The sequence below is a fragment of the Anomalospiza imberbis genome, chromosome 2 (genome assembly GCF_031753505.1).
Source record: "Anomalospiza imberbis isolate Cuckoo-Finch-1a 21T00152 chromosome 2, ASM3175350v1, whole genome shotgun sequence".
NCBI lineage: Eukaryota > Metazoa > Chordata > Aves > Passeriformes > Viduidae > Anomalospiza > Anomalospiza imberbis.
Genome location: NC_089682.1, coordinates 73,054,897 through 73,077,541, shown reverse-complemented (window position 1 = coordinate 73,077,541; position 22,645 = coordinate 73,054,897). Strand labels below are relative to the sequence as shown.

The 22,645-nt window shown below is 41.6% G+C and overlaps 1 protein-coding gene across 3 annotated transcripts in view; it reads right to left on the bottom strand.

Moving 5' to 3' along the window:
- TENM4 (teneurin transmembrane protein 4) overlaps window positions 1–22,645 on the bottom strand; it is a 590,079-nt gene that overhangs the window by 94,079 nt on the left and 473,355 nt on the right. For 2 of the 3 annotated variants that reach the window (XM_068181706.1, XM_068181707.1), the window contains one exon: window positions 10,573–10,719. In XM_068181706.1, the coding sequence (XP_068037807.1) occupies window positions 10,573–10,719 (147 nt within the window). Of the gene's footprint in view, window positions 1–10,572; window positions 10,720–18,108; window positions 18,136–22,645 lie in introns of all 3 variants that reach the window. The other variant, XM_068181704.1, reaches the window with a different exon arrangement.

Below are 22,645 nucleotides of genomic sequence, written 5' to 3'. Positions count from 1 at the left end.
TATGCCATCCTTTGATCTCTTTCCAGTAATTTCATATCTGTTATGTGTGGACACCAACACTGGACACAGCACTATGTCAGCAATACTGGGCACAGAAAAGAGACCACTTCCTCTTCTCCAAAGAGTTTTTGGGCTTCCATACTTCTAAGGCTCACAGAGGTGAAGGTGCAAAAGCCTTGCACTGAGAATTCATGTTGAGACAATTACCTCCAGTGACCTCAAAATCCTGTTCTGAGTCATTGCTTCTCAAGAATATCTCAACCCTCCAGTATAACACACTTCCTTTGTTTCCAGGGCTATTTTGCATTTTGCTGCGTTATGATATATTTTGTTTGATTGTGACCGTGCAGCGATGTTAGTCAGATCACTCTGCGTCAAAATGATCTGGGTACATTATTTACCACCATACTGAGCTTTAGGTGACCTAAAAATTTTACCAGGAGAGAAGTAAACTACATTGTAAGACAATAATGAAAATCCTGAGTAGGGCTGGATATGACAACCAATTCCAAGGGATCCCTACAGAAACATCTTCAATCATAGATGCCTTTCAATTAACAAATTAATTCAGAGATGTGTCACTAAGCCAGATTTTAAGACATCTCTTGTGTTCCTTCTTATTGCCATGCAATAGGAATTTTTACATCTTTGAGTGCATTTATGCATTCTATATACACATATATATCCTGTGACAGTTCTGCTAAAACCAAACCTAAACTCTTTTGTCCCACTTCCTTTGCATGAAGCCTGAAATAAATACCTTTTTGCAATCTTAGAGTTACCATGGGCTCAATCAAACCACTGTTGTTGTGAAAAGGGAGCCATTGGTAAGACATTGTCACATCTGGTAAATAACGTGTTCAGTGGTTTGTATCTTTCACTGAGATTCAAGTAATCAGAGAATAAATCAAAGTGGATGGCACCTCTGCAGGTCATCTTGTAAGCCCTGGTTCATTCCCTTCAGAGAGGGACATGAAGGAGAATGAACTGGGCTCAGCAGAAACCCTTTCTTTTCTGCCATTGGGGATAAAGCAGCTCCAATTTATTCAGCGAACATTGTATTTTAGGGGACCAAGACCATTTTTATCAGGTAATCTACACTCTGTGTATCACTAGACAATGAGTTTTATTTTGGGATGACTCATCTAGCTTGTATCTTGTGGGTGGAGTTGCAATTTTTTTTTTTTTAGAACAAGGCTCTGATGCCCTTAAATACTGCATATCCACCAATCCCATTAGTGAGCTCTTCAAACTACTACTTTAGACTGCTAACTCCCCGGGAGCAGAGACCGTCTTTTTATTTTTTGTTCACAAAACATCTGTTCCAGTCTCAAAGGGCTCGGAAATGTCAGCACAACCCAATGAAATAACCACAATTCTCATTTAGGTTTTGTATCTGCAATGTATGTTCAGCTTTTTCTCCATGGGAGCATAGCTTCATGGAAGGGGCTGAACACCAAAAGTATCTGTGTCTTCTTGGAGCAGGACCTTGGCCGAATGAGTGTAACATTTGCATAATACTAGCTGGAGAACACCTGATTTTAAGTGACTTTAAACACTTGCTATGACTACCGAGACAGCGACACTAGATAATAACAACAGATGGAAATGTTGACCTCACTCAGGAATTTCATGAGATACTCCATATCATAACTGCCTTCCACAAATAGTCACCTGGATACCAAATTTAAGAGGAGCTAAAATTACTTGGCTTTCAAACACTGCTTATGACCCATCACTTTCTGAAAATCACGTCCTTTATGACGTTTGTCCATATGATGCATGCAAAAAATACATCCACCCAAACCAACCAGAAATTTTGCAAAATAATTACTCTTCAGTAGAAATGGAGCTACTTGCTGTCCCTGCTCTCTGAGTTGTTTCTGCACTTGCTGGTTGCAAAGTGCTCACAAATCCCAAAGCAGTCTAATTTCTCCTTTGTGTCCTGTGCAGTCAGCTTTCAAATTCCTCACTCACTGCCATGCAGCACCCAAAAGGCGTCAAGGATTAGAGCTTTGTACAGAAGCAAAGGCCTGATTTTGAGCCACTGCTTCTGCAGTAAACAAGATCAGCTGAGAGCTAATAAAATTTCAAATTAGCTGTGACTTTTCATGGCCCTACAATTGTGTTGGCTGATTTAATGGGCAGTGTCTTAACTGGTTGAGACTGAATAATTGAGCATTTCTACAGAGTTATGGATGCTGCAACAAAAATCAGTCATGCTAACATCACCAACAGAATGCAAATTACCTGCAGCCAGAGCTGTTATTATGTGTTTAAGCAGACTCTGACAGGTGCTGCATGTCAAGTGTCAGGCTAGAACAGGCAGGCCATGAGTAGGGATGGACCCTGTATACAATGCTCTTTGTACACAGAGAGCATTCTGTGAACCACGATGCACTCTGGGAGCCCCAGGCAGACAGGCAGTCAAAGGGAGGTGAGCTTAAGGAGGCTGATTTGCGTGAATCTGGGACAGCATACATGACAAACTCAGGGCTGCTAAAGACCATGACACTTTTTGTCACTGACTGCAATGGGATGAGCCTCTATGAGAACTGTATTAGGCAAAGCAAAACTAGGAAGTAAAAGCAATAACAAAACCCCACTGTCTCCCATGGGAGTATTTCCACTGGCAACAAAAGCATAAAATGCGCTGATTATACAAATAATTGTCTCACCTCATCCAGTTCTTATCTTTCAGTTCCCTTTCTGTGCTATTCATCAGGCAACATTATCACTTTTTGTGGGGACACTGTCTTGTCCTGTGATACTTTTGGATGAATTACTGGGAGAGTTTGGGTGGGAAAGGTTTTAAATGTAATTGCTCAAAGGTAAAGATAACAAAGTCTTAGTCTTATCCTTGAGCAAATCAGGTTTTACCCTTTCAGTTCTAATCTAAACTCTGGTTTAGAGGAAGGCTCTAAAGGAATGGCTCAGTACTTTTGCACAAACAAATTATTGTTCACATGGATGTTTATGCTGATAAAGGTTTTAGAGGAATAATGATGTTCTGATCCAATTCCTGAGCTGAGGACTGACACTATTTACTTGAATTGGATTTGGGGAAGAAATGGATTTTACTCCAGTGCTTTGCAAAGAGAAATTTTACTTATTCAACAAGAGTTGCAGCTTTTGACTCCCCTTTAAGGAGTCAAAGCGAAACAAAAAACAACTGTAAGGAACAACGGCAATATGACTGTCAACTCCCTGTGACAAAGTTAGCTATTCATATTCTCTTCGCTCCTTCTACCCCACCTGCTCTGTTTTGATTTCACCAGAATAAGCTTCTCACTGGTTGTATCCTGGCTAAATTAGATTGCTGGCTGCCTGGGAAAGGAATTGCCCTCATATCTTTCTCTAAGTGTTCAGCACTTGTTTGCAAATTTGAAATAACAGTCATATGTAATAACTGTCAAGTGTTTGAATTACAAACTCCTTGGCCTCTTGTGCAGAGCCTCTGTGGGGTAGTCACTACAGAAATACTCTGCAAAATGTTCATCCTAATCCGGAGCTACATTCTTTAAAAAAAACATCTGAATAGAAAAATAAGGGAAGTGGAAGGAGGAAATTACAGAAAACACATGATAATCACAACTGTCTGGCATAAACCAGAGCTGTAATAATGTGTTTAGAATCTACAAATTCACAGCATCCCGCAGCTCATCATTGCTCTGGAGAATACAGTTGATGCAGCTGCTTTCATGGGCTTCTTCCTTTCTCCAAGCAGATTTTAACAGCCAACAAAGCAGCATAGAAACCAAGCAACCTAGGATTTGAAGCTGAGCAAGGCATGTGAGGGCCTTTCCTAGCTTAGCAGAGACTGCGTCCTGGGGTGCATGAGGCATAGCATCATCAGCTGGGTGAGGGAGGGGATTGTCCCGCTCCGCTCTGCACTGGGGCGGCCTCACCTCAAGGCCTGTGTGCAGTTTTGGGCACCACAATGAAAGAAAGGCAGTAAGACATTAGAGAGTGTACAAAGAAGGGCTATGAGGAATGTGAAGGCTCTGGATGGGAAGCTGTATGAGATGTGGCTGAGGTCACTTGGCTTGTTCAGTCTGGAGGAGACAGGCAAGTCCTCATCACGGTTTGAAGTTTCCTGTCAAAGGAAGAGGAGGGGCAGGCAGTGATCTCTTCTCTGTGATCTTTGTGAGCCCCCTCCAGCTCAGGATATTCTACGATTCTGTGACTCGCATTTGGACAGGGCAGTAAGTACAAGTTGCTTAAACTGATCATCATGCAATAATTGCCTCCTTCAGGAGCCAAAGCACCTCTTAAAAAGTGATTCCTCTGAGCAAAAGTAACTCAGAACTTATCAATTTTTTTGGTGGGAACAGTGATTTCACACCCTCAGCAGCTGAGAGATCCTTGTCACCAAGGTCTCTCACTTTTCTGGCAAGTGCTGCAAGTGTTAAGCTACTGCTGAAAAGTTCACCCTAACATATTCTGACTGAATCCAAGCCAATTCAAGCAATCATTTGAAAATATCTTGGAAAGTGGTTTCAGAAAACTCAGATATTGGCATGTTTCTCAAATCGTGGTCAAGAGGAAAGTGGCCATGCAGTCTATGCATGTTGAGCACAATCGGTGCAAAGCCTTAGGATTCTAAGGGGACTTTCTGTCTCACAGAAGTTGCAACCATTTGCCTCAGATGCTAAAGTAGGTCTGGCAGAGCTTTCCTGAATTTATGCTTTAAACATTGGTGCCCAAACTCTGTTTAAGCACCTTTTGAGGTGCAGAAATGTTTTGTGAAACAAGTGTCCAATCTGTTTTTTTTTTCTGAAGCTGGTTCATGTCACTTTCTGTTACATCTTGTGTATCAGGAGTGCTTCCTTCCCATAACTTAGCTCCCTCATTTCAGCAGACAGTGGTGTGTTTTCTTCAACACAGAGAGCACATTCATAGCTTCTTTCTAAATCTATTAATCAAAAGCATTTTATTAAGGACTCCTTCAAAGTACCAGGAGCTCTCCCAAGGTGTCAAGACAAGACACTGCTAGACCCCCCAGTTCATAACACATCCTCCTCTCCAATGGCATAATCAACACCTGCTCCAGCATGCTGGATGCCCTGGGTTAACACTGCCCTCCTGCCAGCCTTGCTGCCAAAAACCAGCTGCAGGTGACACCCATGTGTTACCATCCAACACAAAATCAGCAAAGACCTGAAACCTGAAAATGTGAACTGGTCATTTTATTCGAGGAGAAGTCAATTAACAGTCACCATGAAACACAGGAAGAGAAGCTGGGTAATTTCTAACAAATTATACCAGCTACCCAATCTTTCAGGTAAGCAGACTTTCTCATCCTTTTAGCAGTGCTTTGTGGTTCCTCCAAGACGACCCTGTTGTTTGACTGGATCTATCTGTGATGATAAATGATAATTTATGATGGCTGTTTTCCCAGGTGCATTCAGATCTCAATACTTCCCTCCACAAATGTAGCCAGCACATTATTGCATAATTTTTTATGGTTTTGAGGAAGCAGACAGCTTACACACCACGCCCAGGAGAGAATCTTTTTGTGCCATTAAAGCCCAGGGTGTGAGGGCAAAAAGAAAAAGAAAGTATCAGAAAGCACCCCACCACTTTGTCTGCAGCTCAAGCATTGGCAAAGACAAAGGTTTACATTCTGGGGTTCTCTTGGATTCTTTACCGTTCCCTTTACAACCCTGAGACTACCTTCAGGTGTAACCCTATGCACTGCAAAGATCAGTGCAGACTTCTGCCAGCTCTCTAACACTATCTGGCATGTGGTGGACAGATGGTGAACACATGGATGTTAAGAAGGCCAGAGCGCTGTGCCAAAGTTTCTCTTGCCAAAGATTTGAAATGCTGCTGTTCCAAAGCATTATGTAAGTCTCCACCTTACTACAAGCACTACCTGATCCTTGAAAGGGGCAAAGCACTGTGAAATTGCCAGTGGGCTATGGCACAGTTAAACAAACAGCACTGATTTGCCTCAGAGAAGCCATTCCTGAACTACACTGTCCCTGAAGTGACCTGCTCACTGCTCCAGGGTTGGGAGATTAAGGCAACCTTTAGTTGTTCTGGTCCAGGAGGATAAGTGAAGGAAAGCATACAAATTGCTCCACCTGCTAGCTTTTGGGAAGCATCTGGTGGAGCACAGACTGAACTTGCAAAGGCAAAATGGGGCCATGGGTACACTGGAACTCTCTGTTTGTCCTAGGCTAAATGAGAAATAAACAGAGGGGAAGGAGTTTTGCTAATACAATTCTTGCAGAAAAAGAAAACGGGATGGTTTATTTTTCTCAGTCCTAAAGGAAGATCATTGACCGGATGACAGCTAAGAAAAATGAAGTTTCTATACTTTTATGTAATGGTGTGCAATATGTTATGACAGGCCAGCCTTATTTGACTAGGAAGGGTATCTATCTATCTATCTATCTATCTATCTATCTAATCCCTTAACCTCTAACACTCGCCTTTGGAAGTATTTAAATTGGGAAGAGGTGGTGGAGAACAGCAGACAACTGATCAGAAATCTCTAATGAATGTGAAGGTTTAGATAATGTTGTGAACACTGTCATTTCAGACATATTTTTCATATGAGAAAGACTCTTGCCTTCTACAAGTAAAGTAGATTCATGTTTGACAGAGTTCAGCAGCTGCTCAGGAAACTGTTTAAAGCAGGAAATGAAGGATGGGTCAGTTCCAGTTCCTGGAGAACCAGCAAGCTTTACCCTATCTGGAAGACAGCTACTCTGGAGAAGCCCCAAACAACAACCAAGGCCCTCAAGTAAAGTTACTGTAAAGTAACTGTAAAGTAAAGAACTTCTAGACCAGATGAGCAATTTGATTTAACATCTGTAGTCCTTTCATGATTTCACCTCACTGTGATCTTGTCTTCATGCAAACTCATTGAAATGGAGAACTGGACAACTCTGGGCCTCAACAGTTAGATGGTTTCTCCAGAACAAGACAGGTAACAACACAGCTTTGCTGTTCAACAGCATATTCATGAGATTAGTTAAGAATATCCTCTCTTCCCCTCAGTTTTTCCTGTACACTATGTTCCTAACAGAGGCATCTACCAATGCAACAGAGACCACATTTAGCCTATGGAATACCAGCCTCTTCTCAAGGTATTATCAAATGCCATTAACTCCACTTTTAGGACTTGTCACAGGAGATAATTTCCTTGATTTTTTTAAACTTTCAAACTTATTCTTCAAGTACATGACAGAGCACTCAGTGTGGGGTGAGACATGTAGGTACTACCTGTCACACCTACTCTTAGGTGGTGAGTGTTTGCAGTCATGAATTAGAGAGGTTATTTTCTGCTGAATTGAGGAAAGAACTACTTTTCTTATCTTGTTTTAAAGAAACACCCCGTTTGGTCTAATACAGGTGGTCTCTTAGGTCAAATGTACAAAATCTTGGCCTTTTATCCAGATTGTTACAGCTCTGTCATTGCACTGTTTTTCCTTAACTGATACTGGATGATCACCTGCTCTCAGTTACTCACTACAGCTTCTTTCAAGTTGATGGGCTTGGTGTTAAGAAGTGTAAACAAAGTGGACCTGGGTGTGAAACCTAAGTGATAGCTTTGACAAAATGACACTTTGTGGAGAGGGAACTGCACTCAGAAACAACTTTTTACTAGCCTGAACAAAGATTACATTTCACCAAGTTTCTCTCTGAGTGACTCCTGCTCAGCTTGTTATTGTTTATCTGAACAGCCTCCAGATTTAAGAGGTGAACACACCCTGTAATTTAGCACCCGTCTCCCTCAGGGTATGATTAGGCTGGGAGCTGAGGAAAAAGTTTCTGACTTCAGCTCCCATTATCCTGAGGAATTTCCGGCTGCAGAGATTTTGATTAGCAGACATTTGACACCACAGTGCAGGAACCAGGTATGAGCTCAGGCAGAGTGAACTCCCCCACCCCCCGGTACTGTGAACAGCCCCACTAACCTATTTCTCACCACTCATGATATCCATTTTGACTAGGTCAGTTATTTGACTTCTAAAGCTTCATGAAAGGACTTCTACCTCCATTGCCAACATTCATGAGCAAATTCCATATTTGGATCCTTTCTAGTGAACCAAAATAAACCACCTTTCTCCAGTCCTGAGCATGTATCACTCCAGTGTATGTGACAGAATCCCAAAAGGGGGAGAAACCACAGTGCTCATCCACATACTACATGTTTTTTGGAGAGGCTTAAGACATGCCTGTCTTCAGTGCCCTTCAAAGCACAGCAGCTTCCCAAGGTATAATGTTTGTGGTGAATGGGCTCAGTTCTGCTGAACACAGATGCCTAGTGTAATTTGAGTTGCCCTTGGATATCTGAGAAATCCAAAGGGAACTGTCACACATGAAATATATATATACTCTACCAGACATCCAAGTTATTGTGAAGGGGAAACCAGAAGTCAGCTGGAGTACTCTTGGATATCTCAGATGATGTTGGACAAAAGGCAGCAAACATTAATTTGGCACACAGAAAATTATGATTAGATACAAGGAGAAAAACATTTACTGTAAGGATGGTCATACACTACAGCAGGCTGTCCAGAGGTGGGATCTCCATCCTCTGAGGTGTTCAAGAGTTGACTGCACACAGCCTTGAGCAACCTCATGTAATCACTATTGCCTTGAACAGGGGGTTGAACTGAAAACTGCTGGAGGTCCCTTCCAACCTAAATTATGCTATACTAGTCTACAAACATCTCCACTTGCTGCAGAAATCAGCATAACATCTAGCAAACTGGCAGAGCATCAGCCATGCTTCATGAGTCCTTTTACCTATATTTTAATTCTTGTGACAAAAAAAAGGACTAAGGCTTCAAAGCAGGAGTGCCTCACCACGCTGATGCTCCTACATCTCAGGGGTTGAAATTCTAGATTTGAGGTCACAAATACAAATGAGCCACCAAAATGCATAAAAAGAAGTTAATAAAGTAAATGTATGCTGCTATTTCACTTCCCAGCTGAGAAGAGCCCATAGCAGTAACACAGCCAAATCAAAGGTACAGTGTATGACAGATTATCTGTAATCTGAAATGCACACCATGTACATACTTTTTTTTTGAGTGTACCAAGAGTAAAGTCAACATTCATTTGTGGGCTCTGACACATGAACAAGCTGTCACAAGGCAGTAAGTTACAACCTATCAGTTGCTCTGTTCTTGCTGTGCACACCACTGCTCCACACAGGCTCGCCAAATGCCAGTTAGTAGTTGATATGCACTAACTTGTAAACCTGTCAATGCCTTTTGTCTCTCCCGTCTACATCTGCTGTCTTGCAAGCTTGCAAGGCAGCTCATTTCAAGGTGAGGGTAACCCAGAAAAATGGTTAACCCTTGAATCAGGAGATAAAAAGAGATGCTCAGAGTCTGGTCATGTTCTTTGTGATATCGTACAGTTGTGATTTACATTGTATGTTAGGCTGGATTACTCCTTCTCTCTCTTTCTAGAAACTTCACAGGGCTTTTGCTGGTTATTTTTTTCCATGGAAACGGGGACTAACCTTCAGTCTATTTACCATATTTTTACACATCTGATGTGATGACCTTTATTGCTGCCCTGTGTCAACTGTAAATAGAAAAGACAAGTACAGTAATATCCAGTTCCATATGAGGTAAAAAGCCATCTTCGTTTTACAGTGTGCACTCTTTGTATGGTACTCCAATTTTTCCATCTTTTCTAAAGGGCTAATTTGGTCCATTTGCCATGCCAGATGTGCAGAAGTATTTTAAATATTCAATCAGAATCGCAGTTGTTGTGAAGCAGGTAATCACAGACTTGGCTTGGCTATTATTTTTTTTAAACTGTACTGTTCCTGTGAATATGATAAAACAGAGGCTTGCAAAATGCAGTCTCCACTTCACAGTCTGGGTCCTGGCCCAGACTTGTGGTTTACAAAGCCTTCTGCTGAGTGACAACAAAACAAATTATGCAGTCTCCCTTATGCCTTAAATTTAATATCTCATCTCCTGCTCTCTAATTCAAACCTTCACACTGCACCACGGTTTCCTTTGTAATGAGATAACTCTGAATATTAAGTTTGCATTACAGAGAGCTATTATTCACATGGCTGACATCATTACATATGGAACAGTAATCAATAAAACATGGTTTGAGAGGGATTGGATGGCTTGTGGGCATGGGGATTAGTCACCCACGCCTCTAAGTTTCTGAAAAATATCCATCCAAAATCAGTGGTGACCAACTGCAGAACCTTGATGAAAGCCTCAGGCACGTGGGCAAAGTTTGAACAGTCATGGATGTTCACTGTCTGAGGTGGTCCCATCATGTCACTGCTGAGCCACTCGGCTGGACAGGTGCACAGCCTCCGCCTGCTCTCTGCCCTATGGACTTGATTTGAAGACAAAAAAATGTCCCTCTTCAGCCCTGGCACCCCAGATCCAAACCCATTTAATTTGAATTCCAATCCACTCTGGCTGAGTCAGCCTGGCAGATTTCGCTGTCTGTTCTCTACCAGCTGTCAAAAAACAATCTGCCCTGCAGAATCAAGCCCAGATGACTGTTCACTGTGAGAGGTTTATAGGCTCTGTGAAGCCTGACATCTCACATGTGCTCATGTCCTACCTCCATCGTTGTCTTTCCCATCGCCGCATGCCGTCTCCATGGAAGTGTCACAGCCTGCTCCTCTCCAGCCCAGCTGGCAGACGCAGTGCCAGCCGTTCATGTCCAGAGTGCATCTGCCATTGCCATTGCACAAGCCAGGGCATCCCTCTGCAAGGCAAATAGCCACACGTTCAAACACACTCGAAACACAAAGCAACACAGCCTGGAAAGGGCCTCATTAAACAGCTCTTTCCCTTTGCCTTCAGTTGATTTCTCCACTCCCACTTGGTGTCTTCCCACCTGGAATGAACCCGATTTGGTGTCAGATGGTGGTGACTACTCAATGGGCAGCTGCTTCTGGCTCTCCCAGGAGGTCCTCACAGCAAAACCACACTCACTGCACTGAGGGAATGGTGAGTTTCAGGAGGGCACTGAGACATTCCTGCTTCATTGGTTGTAAAAGGAAGGCAGCACATTGCCCTTCAAGCTTCTCAAAACATTTGCTATGTAAGACTTGGGGTTACCTAAATTGCAGTTGGGATTAAAGTTCAAAACACCCAGCAGGATAAAGCAGCTGGCTTTCAATAATACTGAGATCTCAGACTGATAAGCATTCAAAACCAGCTGGAAAGGGAAAGGTAGAAAATATTTGGAAGATATACAATTTCTTTACTGTAGTAATTTTGGGGCGGATTAATCTCATCTGGTTCAAATTAATCTAAAACTGAGATACCTTCAACTCACTGTAGTCAGCAGAGAAACAGACTATCCTAGGGCAGAAGTCTCCTTATGGGAGTTTGACGCTCATGGTGATGATCTGAAGCATGCTCTGGAAACATCTATTTCTCCCCACTGACTAGAGAGAGCCCAGCACAGAGGTAGGCATTTTACAAGTGATACAATTTATTTAGGGAGGATGAACACCAACCTCCCAGTCTGCTCACTAGGGTTTGGTTTTCTCATCTGATGACCTCCTGCTGAGATTTTTGTACTTCCCCCCCACCCCACCCCTTCAAGAAAACAGCAGAGTAATTTCCACAGTAAGCAGTGGTGTGAGGGAGGCTGCTTAGCTTAAGCCCTTCTGGGGGCTTTTTACCTGTGGAGCTCAAAAATCTTTACCACCAAGCTATCAGAAATGTAAGAGACACTTAACAGCTTAGGAAACTGAAGTACAAGGGACTGAAGTGACTGTGAAGGTCACTCAGCAGGACTGATTACACCAGGGAAACAATTCAGTCTTCCCAAGCCCTGTTTTAATGCTTTCTCTATTTATATGTGTGTAGTGCTATCCTGCCACATAGTCTGAGTTTTTTAAGGCTCTCAGCTTTGCAAGACAGGTTTGTGAACCGGTGTGAATGATACAGATCCATCCTGTGCTAAGGGACAGTGAAGAGGTGCGCGTTGTCTCGACACCTGCTTGAGCATATGATGTGTGAGGGTGTCCCCACGGCAGAGCTGGGACTCCATCTAGAGCATCCCATGTCATAGTGTGTCCTGCACTGGGGAAATGGGGCTTAGAAATGCCTTTAAAACAAAACAAAACAAAACAAAACAAAAAAAAAAAAAAAAAGTGTTTCACAGGGAGCTTTTTAAGCTCACAGAACCTTTCCCAGTGAATATTAAAAAACCAAACATTTTCAGGGCTGATTTTTAACAAGTGACTGATTTACAGGCACCAAATGCAAAAAGGAACAAAGGTAAGGGAAAGTCCTTTAGAAGGATCTTAAATATATTTCTCATTTACAAACAAATTTGTTGCATTTTAGTCTTTTAAATGTGTATTCTGGGATGTAGCAAATAATGTGTGTGTATGTGTCAGCATGCTATTGTGTATTTTGGTATTGATACACTATATGAGTATTTATATACTACAGAAGAGCTATTTCTAGGCTAGGCTACCTGAAATTCTTCATTTTAATGTCCTGCCTTTAGTTACTTAGGACAGTGCCAAACTTTTAACCATTTAATCAGATTTTTTCCATGCTACAGCTAATTTATATGTTTGATCCCTTTATTTACTTTAAGTACAAGCTGAAAGCATTCAGTGATTTTGAGAATGAAAGAGGAAGAAGTGTAAATAACTTCCCAAAATTACTTGGCTAGGTAGGTAATCCAATTCTGGAGTAGATATATCCAGTTTGGATGGGACCATACTGACAGTAGAGATAGGATTTTTTTCCCTCTCAAAAATCACAGAATCATAGAATGGTTTGGGTTGCAATGGACCTTAATGGCCATCCAGTTCCAATTTCCCTGCCATGGCCAGGGACACCTTCCACTAGACCAGGTAGCTCAAAGCCCCGTCCAATCTGGCCCTGACCACTTCAAGTGATGGGATATCCACATCTTCCCTGGGCAACCTATGCCATTGGTTTAATTTGTCTAGATGAAAAGCCTCTGAAGAAATCTTGCTTTATGTGTATACTGGATGGCTCCATTAGAGTGTGGCTGGTGTGTCACCACTGAGCACACCTCTTGTTTTTACTCCTTGGACTCTTTAAAACCTTTTCTAAAAAGTTCTCTTCTATCCTACAGTTGCAGAGGCTGGGCAGAACAAAGGTGCTGTAGTGTTGACCCGGACAGGTGAAGTGAGAACCAGAAAGAGTTGAATGAAGTTGAAGACACCTTGATCTTGTCTCATGTGAGAAGTGCCCAGGAAATGTAAGGGAAAACTAATGTAACTATAAAAACGATGAGCTCATATAGAACTGCATGTGCTCTACTCTCCCAGGCTTAGGAAAAAGGGAATTTGGAGTGGCAGAAAACAGATTATATAGTTTGGATGAGGCACCTTTGGCATCTGAGGAAATGGGAAGAGCTTGATTTGTCTCTCCTTGGACAATAGTGGCTGAAAAGACTATGATTTTTTTTCCAAAAGTTAATGAAACACATAAACATTGAGAAGGGAAAACTTCTTAAAAGTTATTTAAGGTAAAGAGAATATTGCTGGCACAAAAACAAATGGACATAAACCAAGTATGAATAAATTCTGGCTGGAAATAAGGAAAAAAATCATTTGCAAAGATCAAAGGAATGAAGTTCTGGAGCAGATTCCCTGTGGGAGTGTTAAGGAGAAGATTCTTCAGTTACTTTTCCATAGAGCTTGGTAAATTTATAAAGTTTTACACAATGTGCCTTTGCCAGCAGAAGACTAGACTCTAACTGAGGAGACCCCTTTCAATCATATGTGTTTGAATTTTTTGTGCAATTCATTGTCTATATGAAACATGTTTGAGAGTATCGAATGGACTTTCAAGATTTACTCTGAAATCTTCTTGATCTGGACTCAGAGAAAGTAAGCCAGGCATTTCAGAAAGAGGACAAGCAGAGGAAAAGCACTGGTCAGGAGAGGAGAGAGAGAGCAAATATCTCATAAGATTATGCCTTCCCAAAATATCTATTCCTCTTCTTGAGTACTATGGGAATCCAGGGTGCCCTGATGAGAGAGATACGCATTTGTAGATACCTAAAGTAGGGTAACTCCTACCTGCAATTTTATACTCCACTGTTTTGGTACCCTTTAAGTCTAGAAAGTAAGTTTGTCCCTTCCCACTAAGGAGAACATAATCTCTGGTTCTTAGTAGATAAAGCTCTTCCAAGGAACTAGAAAGAACTGTATCCTGATGACAGAAATGGCTCTTCACAGGTATAGGAACATAGAGGTTTTCCAATGTTTACCATTATATGACACAGTTAATTAAAATTTCAGTTCTGTGAGGATTAAACTGAACCCCTCTAGTATCATGGTTTGTAGGAGAGCAGACATTTTAAAGATGCATAGAGAAAGTAAACCATTAACAGGAAAAAAAAATATACAGCAGCTATTAGAGGACTTAGGCCTTCAGAAAGTTAGAAGACAACAGAGATGCGTAAGCCAGAATATCCAGGAGAATGGACCTATAAGTTCTACCATTTCTGAAGTGGTTCACTGCACAGAGACTTGACCATCATTTCCACCACACAGATAGGATGGTAGAATATTCCTCATTCCACAAACAGTGCACTTCAAAGCACTTCATGAAAAGATGATATAAAATAAACTATCCTCTCCTTTCCCCCATGCTGAGGAATAAAGCAAAGAGATCATACTGTTTCCAAATTGCTTCTGAATGTCACCACAGCAGGATGGCTTAATCCTCAGAGATTTACTCCACCATAATCTTGCAGCTCTGATTTCTCATAGCTAGAAGTCACCAATGATCCATTATTCTTGTTTGTGGTGTTAACTGTACTTGGGTGACTAAGAGAATTAAATACATGAATGGGGCTTTTTTGGAAAAGGGGGAGGAAGCCCTTTATGTGAGTTTCAAACTTAAGCACATGTAAGTGCTGCTGAAAGATTCTGGAGGGCATTCACAAAGATGTTCAGTCTGCCATGCAAATGAGAGAACAGAACAGGGAAGCAATATAAAAAGTGGGTTAATTTTGAAAGAGAGAAGTACAGACCATCAGAGTCAAAGGAGACTGCCACCAGAAGTTATCCCGCAATTTTTAAGACTGATGGTAAAATAATCTCTCTTAATGATCTGTACAGTTAAAGCCTTCTTTAATTAGTCCAACTATAAGCAACGTTTACTGGTATTTTTCTTCAAGGCAAACCTCACTGCCACTTGAAATAAGACTTAGAAGAAAAGGCTATTTATTATATTTCCTTCATTGTCAGTAGGAGAGCACCAATGGATGTTCTTATGAAGTCCCAGACAGCAGTTGAGCTCTGGGACAAGGAGAACATGGCTGAATGTAACACGTGAAGGTGCAAATGCCTGAAGCTTGAGAGAACAACAAATGTTATGAGACCTGCAGAAGCTTCTCTAAGACTAAAGGTGGGAAGCGAAGCTGATCCCTGCAAACTATGAAAGCTTGTCCCAAAACCAACTCAACTCTGAAACTACCACTACGATATTCTGTGGTGATGAGAATCCAGAAATCCTTAATCAGATGTGTCCTCTAATAGGAAGGTTAAGAAGCTACTGACCAGAGCTCCTACACTTGTAACTATACAAATGAGGGAACTAGCTTTGGTCAGACCTTGGGTCACACTTGCTCTCACACTTCAGGAGCAGCCCTTGCAGCCACCCCTGAATTCTAACGTTGCTCAGCAACTTTAAAATTCAAACTAGCTGTTTATATATGCATCACTACAGTGTTAATGTGGTTAATGATTATTTTGGAAGAGTAAGAATTGATATTCAGTAATAGAAATTAATTAAGCTGACATACCATCATATCCAATGATATTCTGGATGGAGAAACTCTCTCTAAAATCAGCATCTCTTTTAATTATTATTAAAATAATAGGCACCTCTTCTCATTTTAAGCATTACCAGTGTTAATTAGGCCTTTGTTTAGAAGACTCTACTCTGAGTCTAGTTAGAACTTCTTGGTTTTATTATGCTGATGTTTATTATTAAAACCTGCCCTCCCATTTAGGAACAATTCTACATATTCTCTGACTGACTGGTTTATTGTAAAGCAGTAGGAAAGATTCAGTAGTAAATCAGGCTCACCCTTTGACAACAGGATTACTGGGAAGGGATTTCAACCAGAAAGATGTTAATAATTAAGAAAGCCAAAAGGGCATGAGTAATTTAGTTTTGAAAAATGCACACCATGCAGTTAGCCAAGTAGAAAACCATGTACTTTTAATGTTTCAGCTATTGCTAATCTTTCCAAAAGCAGCCATGCATAGCAAAAGACTATCTTTTATTCTTAGTATGTTACTTAGCCTGTTACCTACTGAAAGACTCACAAAATGTAATGTGTCTTTATTATTGGGCATAAAGGTGAGTCAAAAGGCTACCTAGAGGAAAAATGACAGCTACAGAAGACTTAGTTAAAAAAATTGGACCACTGAATGGGCAAATCAGTACTGGGCAACCTGCCAGGCTCTGCAGGTTGATTTTTCATTCTTCTATGCCCTCAATGCTTATCTGCTACTTTTTGATGCAGCCTTCTCCAATACACATTGAGATGAAAAGGAGGAGTCCTGGGGATTTGAAATGCAAAACACTGAGTTGTGAAACATTAACAGCAGGTTCTGATCACGCTCCCTAGTGATGGCCAGTATCTTCCTCTGAGGATACCACCCTGATTACTTCATAAGGGCACCATAAATGTTCCTCCTTCCCCGATCTAAGAAAGAGAATGTACCTTTTTCTCCTAATTTAAATAAAGTCAAGCACAGGGTTTTTTTGGTGCTAACAATGAGAGAAAACTTCCACTGTACAATCAACTAATCCATGATGAGGGGTCCAAGGACAGCTACCAGTTGCTGCATTACACTGAAGATGGAAGTATTTAAACTATGGACATTTCCTTATCACTAGTATTTGTCTGTTCAAACATTTTGCCTATTTGCAGTTGTTCCTGTATCTGCCTTTAGAAAACCACTGAATTGTAAATTCACCTAGAGAAGTGAAGTCAGTAGGGCAACCATGTTTCTTGTCACACCACATAAGCCCTGTATAGCAAAGACTTCATTTTAACTGTTCATGGGGTCAGTACTTGAGCATATCTGCTCTTCATCCTCAGCTTCTCACAACTGTTATTTTTGATTGCTCAAAACCTGAAAAGAAGGTTAGTACTGCAGAAAAAAAATTGATTCATTCAACTTGATTTTTTGGTTTGTTTAACCAGCAAACATATGATGCTTCCGTGGTGTCAACACTGTGTTGCTGTTAGTGTCAAATCAGCCCTGTAGAAAAATATTTAAGTCCAACTCAATCATATTTATTGTCAGATTGTTGTATTTAACCATATGCATGCTATTTCAATATTTTTCAAAAGCTACGTGCTATTGTGGAACTGTCTGATTCTCTTAAAAAGTCCTAAAGTAATTTAACTAGTTGTTCTGATTAACAAATAACTGTGGTTTTTCTTTTAAACAGCAAGTGATCCCTGTTCTCTAAGAGTTCAATTCCTTTTCTTCTTTGTTGAAGAAAGACCTGGGTCATAGACTTGCGTTACACTTACGAACAAGACCATAAGGTTGGATTTTGTTGTAGTGTACATTGATGCAGAATCACTGATTTCTACAGCTTTTGCAGATTTATGCAACCAGAGGTTTTGGGATCATAACGTTTCTGTATTACGAAAAAAAACCCAATATAGAATTAGTCAAAGCTCCCATGTAAGAGTTGGCAGTTGTGGATCAAAAACATGAAGACTCCACATAGAAAGTGCACTCACCTGTGTTACAAAATGGACCACAGACATTTAATTAAAACACATCATTGTACAGGGCTCCTGCTGTATTCACAGACACTTGTTTTCTCCTGACTTGCCTTACCTGAGTGGGAAGGGCGAGGATGAGAGATGATTTGGAGGGGAGGGCAAGGACAAGGGAATGGGTAGGAACACTGATATGATATTAACACAGGGTCACAGCACTTACAGAGGTATTTCCTACGTAAATGACTGGAAAGTTCACCCTTCCAGACATTAGAGACCACTTTGACGACAATGAGGAAGAGATGCAACCTCAACACAGCATGTTCACGGTGCATTTTTTAAAAAGAAACACAAAGACAATAGGAAAAATAGGAAGGAAGAGCATACCTTTCACTACCTTATCCAGATAGTGAGCTAAAAGACAGGGAGATAAAAGACAGGACATTTAAGGTAGGATTGAATAAGTGCATTGCGGCTTACTACGAGACTGTGCAGGTGCTAGAAAGGCAAAGGAGAGTTCGCTGTGATATGAAAAGAAAAACCTTGATTATGAGGAGAGAAAAAAGGAAGAAGAGTGGAGCACAGTGCTCCTCAGTCAAATGGCTTCAGAAGGCTGTGTTAAGGCATTCAGTCATCTTTGCTCATTAAGATCAGGAAGAAAAACAGGAAAGTTCTATATATATATATTTATGTGCTTATATATATATATATATATATATATATATATATAGGTATATATGTACATGTGTATATATGTATATCAGGATATTGCAATGCTCTGCTCATTTGCAAGTCTCCATCCATTTTACTGACTGGTTTGCATTTCATCAGGAAAGCAGAGACATTTGAAAGTCCTCCACCTTACCTGATTGTCTTATATTTTTCCATGCAAAAAGGCACAGTTCCATGACCATACCAGACTGGTACAGGCTTTTCCCTGGATCTTTCTGATGGTAATATACTGCATTTATGCAGCATTTTCTAGCCCCAGATCAAATTAATTTACAAATATTAAATTAACCTCATGGCAACTATACCAGATAGGCAAGTATTAATATATTCATTATAAAGAGTGCTAAAGAAAAAGAGAAAGCTATCGATGTCACGGGAGCAGTCATGTACCCAGTTCCATGGAACACTGATTTGGAAAACCACCTTATTGATTTTCTGGTGTTGAGCAGAAGGCTGGTGGCAAAGACATCCTGCCTTGGAGAGCCCTGGTTCATGCCAGTAGGCGGCACTCTCTGTCCTAACACCCGCTGGTCTTTATTAATAAAAGAAAGGCTCTGAGTCTTGCATTTCTCTATTTCAATACCTACTTAAACATTATTTCCCTTTTTCTCTTGCCTGCTCCCTGCAATCTCAGCCTCAGTTGTGTCCTGGTAGTTTTTGAAGAAGTTTTTGTTTCTGGCTTGTTCAGGCAGACAGTCCTCCTGGGAGGTCATGGCAGTTGCAGGAATTATTTTTCTATCCTGTGAATGTAATGGATCTGTATAGGAACTAAGTGGAGAGGGCTAGGAGAGCTCACCTAGTGTGGGGCAGTTATGAGGTTTGGCAGAGAGGTGAATTAATCATGTTGATGTGGTGGGAGCAATGCAGGAAGCACAGCATTGCCATCTGCTTGGACGGTGGCTGAAGCCTAGGATTGTATCTCTTGGATTTTGACATGCACAGCAGTCCAACCTGTTAGCTCAGGCAGTCACTGTGCAGCTGATGGCAGTGAAGGCAGCTGTCAATGCCAACCATGTGACAGTTATGTATCAATGTTTACTTGTAATTTGAAAAATAATGGGGCTTCATACAGGAGCAGCAGGAATCTTCCTTTTCTAAACCCATACAGGCTATACTTCTGGCATTCAAATATCATCTCATTCCCTACAGACACTCCTTTGGAAACACGGCGGGCATGTGGCACATGCTGAGAAATTATGCAGGAGTTCAGAAGAAAAGCTACTTTTCTAAGGTGTCCCCTGCACCGAAAGGCACCACCACACTCAGCTCCATGTCACCACCCTACTCCTGGAAGCCACTTTAGAACTGCTAGGGAGGAGCTCCTGTGACCATTTTTCAGTGTGAAAGCCCCCTTGTTTCACCAGCCTGAGCTGACTTGGTTTGCTTTGTCTGAAACACAATGGGAATAATAATGAGTACTTCTCTTGGCTTACAGAGAGGGAGTGAAGGAACAGAGAAGTGAGAGATGCTGCAGGCAGGTCCTTGAGAAGGACTTGTTTCCTACTACATGCTCCTTCTTCATTTCCCAAATATTCTTTTTCCTTTTATCCTTCCTGTGAGGTGAAGCGGACAGAGCTTCAGGGAAAACAATGGAGTTAAACTGAGGTCACACAAATGTGAAGTAGAGGAGAAAGTAAACATCCATTGCTGAACCAGGGACAGCATGTGAAGTTTATGTTACAGGGTCAGGGAAAACACTGTGTTTGAAGTTAATCTGTGCTTAATATTTACTGGCAAATATGCTGCCCAACTATTTAAGGCCAGATTACCTCCAGATTGATTCAAGATCATGTCAGAACAAAGCAGCAAGTGCGTATTTTCCACTAACTACTATAACCATGGTCTTCTCTTTCCCAAAGGTACCCATCTCAGCCAGGCAGGGTGAGTGCCAGAGGGTCACACACACCTCAGCTTCTGCTGTGGATGCACTTGAGCACTGACTGTTGGGCAGCAGGTAGAATCACAGAATCATAAGAGTTGGAAAAGACCTCTAAGATCATCGAGTACAACCACTAACCCAGTACTTCCAGGTCCACCACTAAACCCTGTCCCTAAGCACCACATCTACAAGATAGCAAGAGCCTTCTGCAGACAGTGGTAGGCTTATTTTTGTCTTGGGCCATGCATGGACTGTGATGCTTTATGGATTCAAAGGGCACAAGTGATGTGTTAGAAAGCTGGGGAAAAGAGACCAGGATCCACCTGTAATGTGCCCTGTCTGGATTCCAGCTGCTCCAGCAGAAATGGAGAGGCACTGATTACAACCTCAGCTATTCAGAACATGTGTGATTATTTATGCAAGAAGACTGATGAAAGGCAAACTTAAAGGGGCAGATTTCTCAAAAATCAGAGTTTTGCTATGTAAAACAAACCCCAGGCTGATGGCGCCATAAGCAGAAGCCAGCGTGGGACAGGCTGTCTGCCTGTCTGTCTGGGCATTGTTATTGCATCCACCACCCATGCGTGCCAGGACCAGATTTCAGAAAGGAGTTTAACATGTAGCTTTTGTGGAGATCAACGGGGATTAGGCACTAAGGTGCTTTGAAATCCTCCTAGGTAGGCTGGGGAGTGTTTGGAGAGCTAGCTGCTGGTCCCTCAGGTCTCCAGAGACTCTGGAGTATTTAGCTGCAGCGACTGAACTTCCAGAGATGGCTTTGGTCTTGTGTCCAGGCTGTTCAAGGATAGTGAATATTCTGACTCCACCATGCAGGGAAGCCCCCTCTGCCAATATTTTCCTAAATAATGCTGTATGAATCATACAGGCTGGAGAGAGAGGGAGTTTTCACAAGGGCTTGTAATCATAGGACAGGGGAGTACAGCCTTAAGCTGAAGGAGGACAGGTTCAGATTGGGTATTCAGAAGAAATTTTTTACACTTAAGGGTGGTAAGGCACTGCCATAGGTTGTCCAGAGAAACTGTGGCTACCTCATCCCTGGAAGTGTTCAAGACAACATTGAATGGGGCTTGGAACAACCCGGTCAAGTGAAAGGTTCCCTATCCATGTCAGCGGGGCTGGAACTAGATGATCTTAAAGGTCTAAACAATTTTGTGATTCTATGACTCTTTATTAAACCCGGGAAATTTTCTGTGCTGCTTCCTGTGAGGCAAACCCTTAGAGCAGCCTACTACAGAGCTAGCTGTAATTTGGCCTTTCAGAGCTCACAGTAAGAGGGTTTATTTCATCTTTAAACTCAATGCTCCTAAAACCCACCATGCTCCCTGGATGGAGTTTGGGCCAGAACAGAAGAAACTTGAATTCCTGCAATGTCTCTAACTAGGGATGAATTAGGAACATGCTGGAGAACCCATCACGGGAGTCTGGCACAGACCCTATTGTCATAGTGTGTTTTGTTCCTTCCAGAAAATGACTGAACCCTTCTGCTGGGATTCCTGCAGTTAGATAATCAATTTCTGCTCTACTCTCCTGCACTAAGTTTGCTGAATTGGGATGATGAATGCAAGCATCTACATCAATTTTCCAGTTGGGAATTAACTGGGGTTCCTCTAATGAAATCTCTGAATGTGAGCAATCAAGATAGTACATTCAGTGACACAACTCTTTGTAGGAGCAAGCAAAATTAATCCACCAGAATCAGAATACCTTGAACACCATAAGGAAGAGCCTCCTATGACCTACAAAACAAAAGGGATGTCTTACTCTCACGCATGCTTGACAGGAAATGGAAGAAGTGTCCCCTACTGGTATCGTCCATTTCTACGGTGTTACCAGCACACACGGCAATACTGGTAAAGCATCACTTCAGCAATGGGGTTTTATGCTTGTCAGTGCTAAAGCAAACTGGGCCATGACACAGACATATACAGAATTACCATCAACAGAACAATTTGCCATGCAGGGAAATTACACAAGGACAAGGGGAATGCTTTCCACATACTTAATGTAATTCCAAGTCAGTGTCCTTTCATTTGTGCCAACATAACTAGCTTATTACTCCTGCTAAAACCATTCAATTTTCCTGAATATTTACATCTTTGCCAAATCTCCTTCACATTCTAAACATTTATCAATGAAATATTCTGTAGGAAATAGTGTTTACAGTTTCAGAGGCAGGAGACTATGTCCAAATTTGTTTCTAAATCACCATGCAAGGAGATGAGGAGGGGGGAAATGAAAAGAAACAGAATTGCTCCAGCACTTTAAGTATCCAAGAATGATTCCTAAACCAAGGCA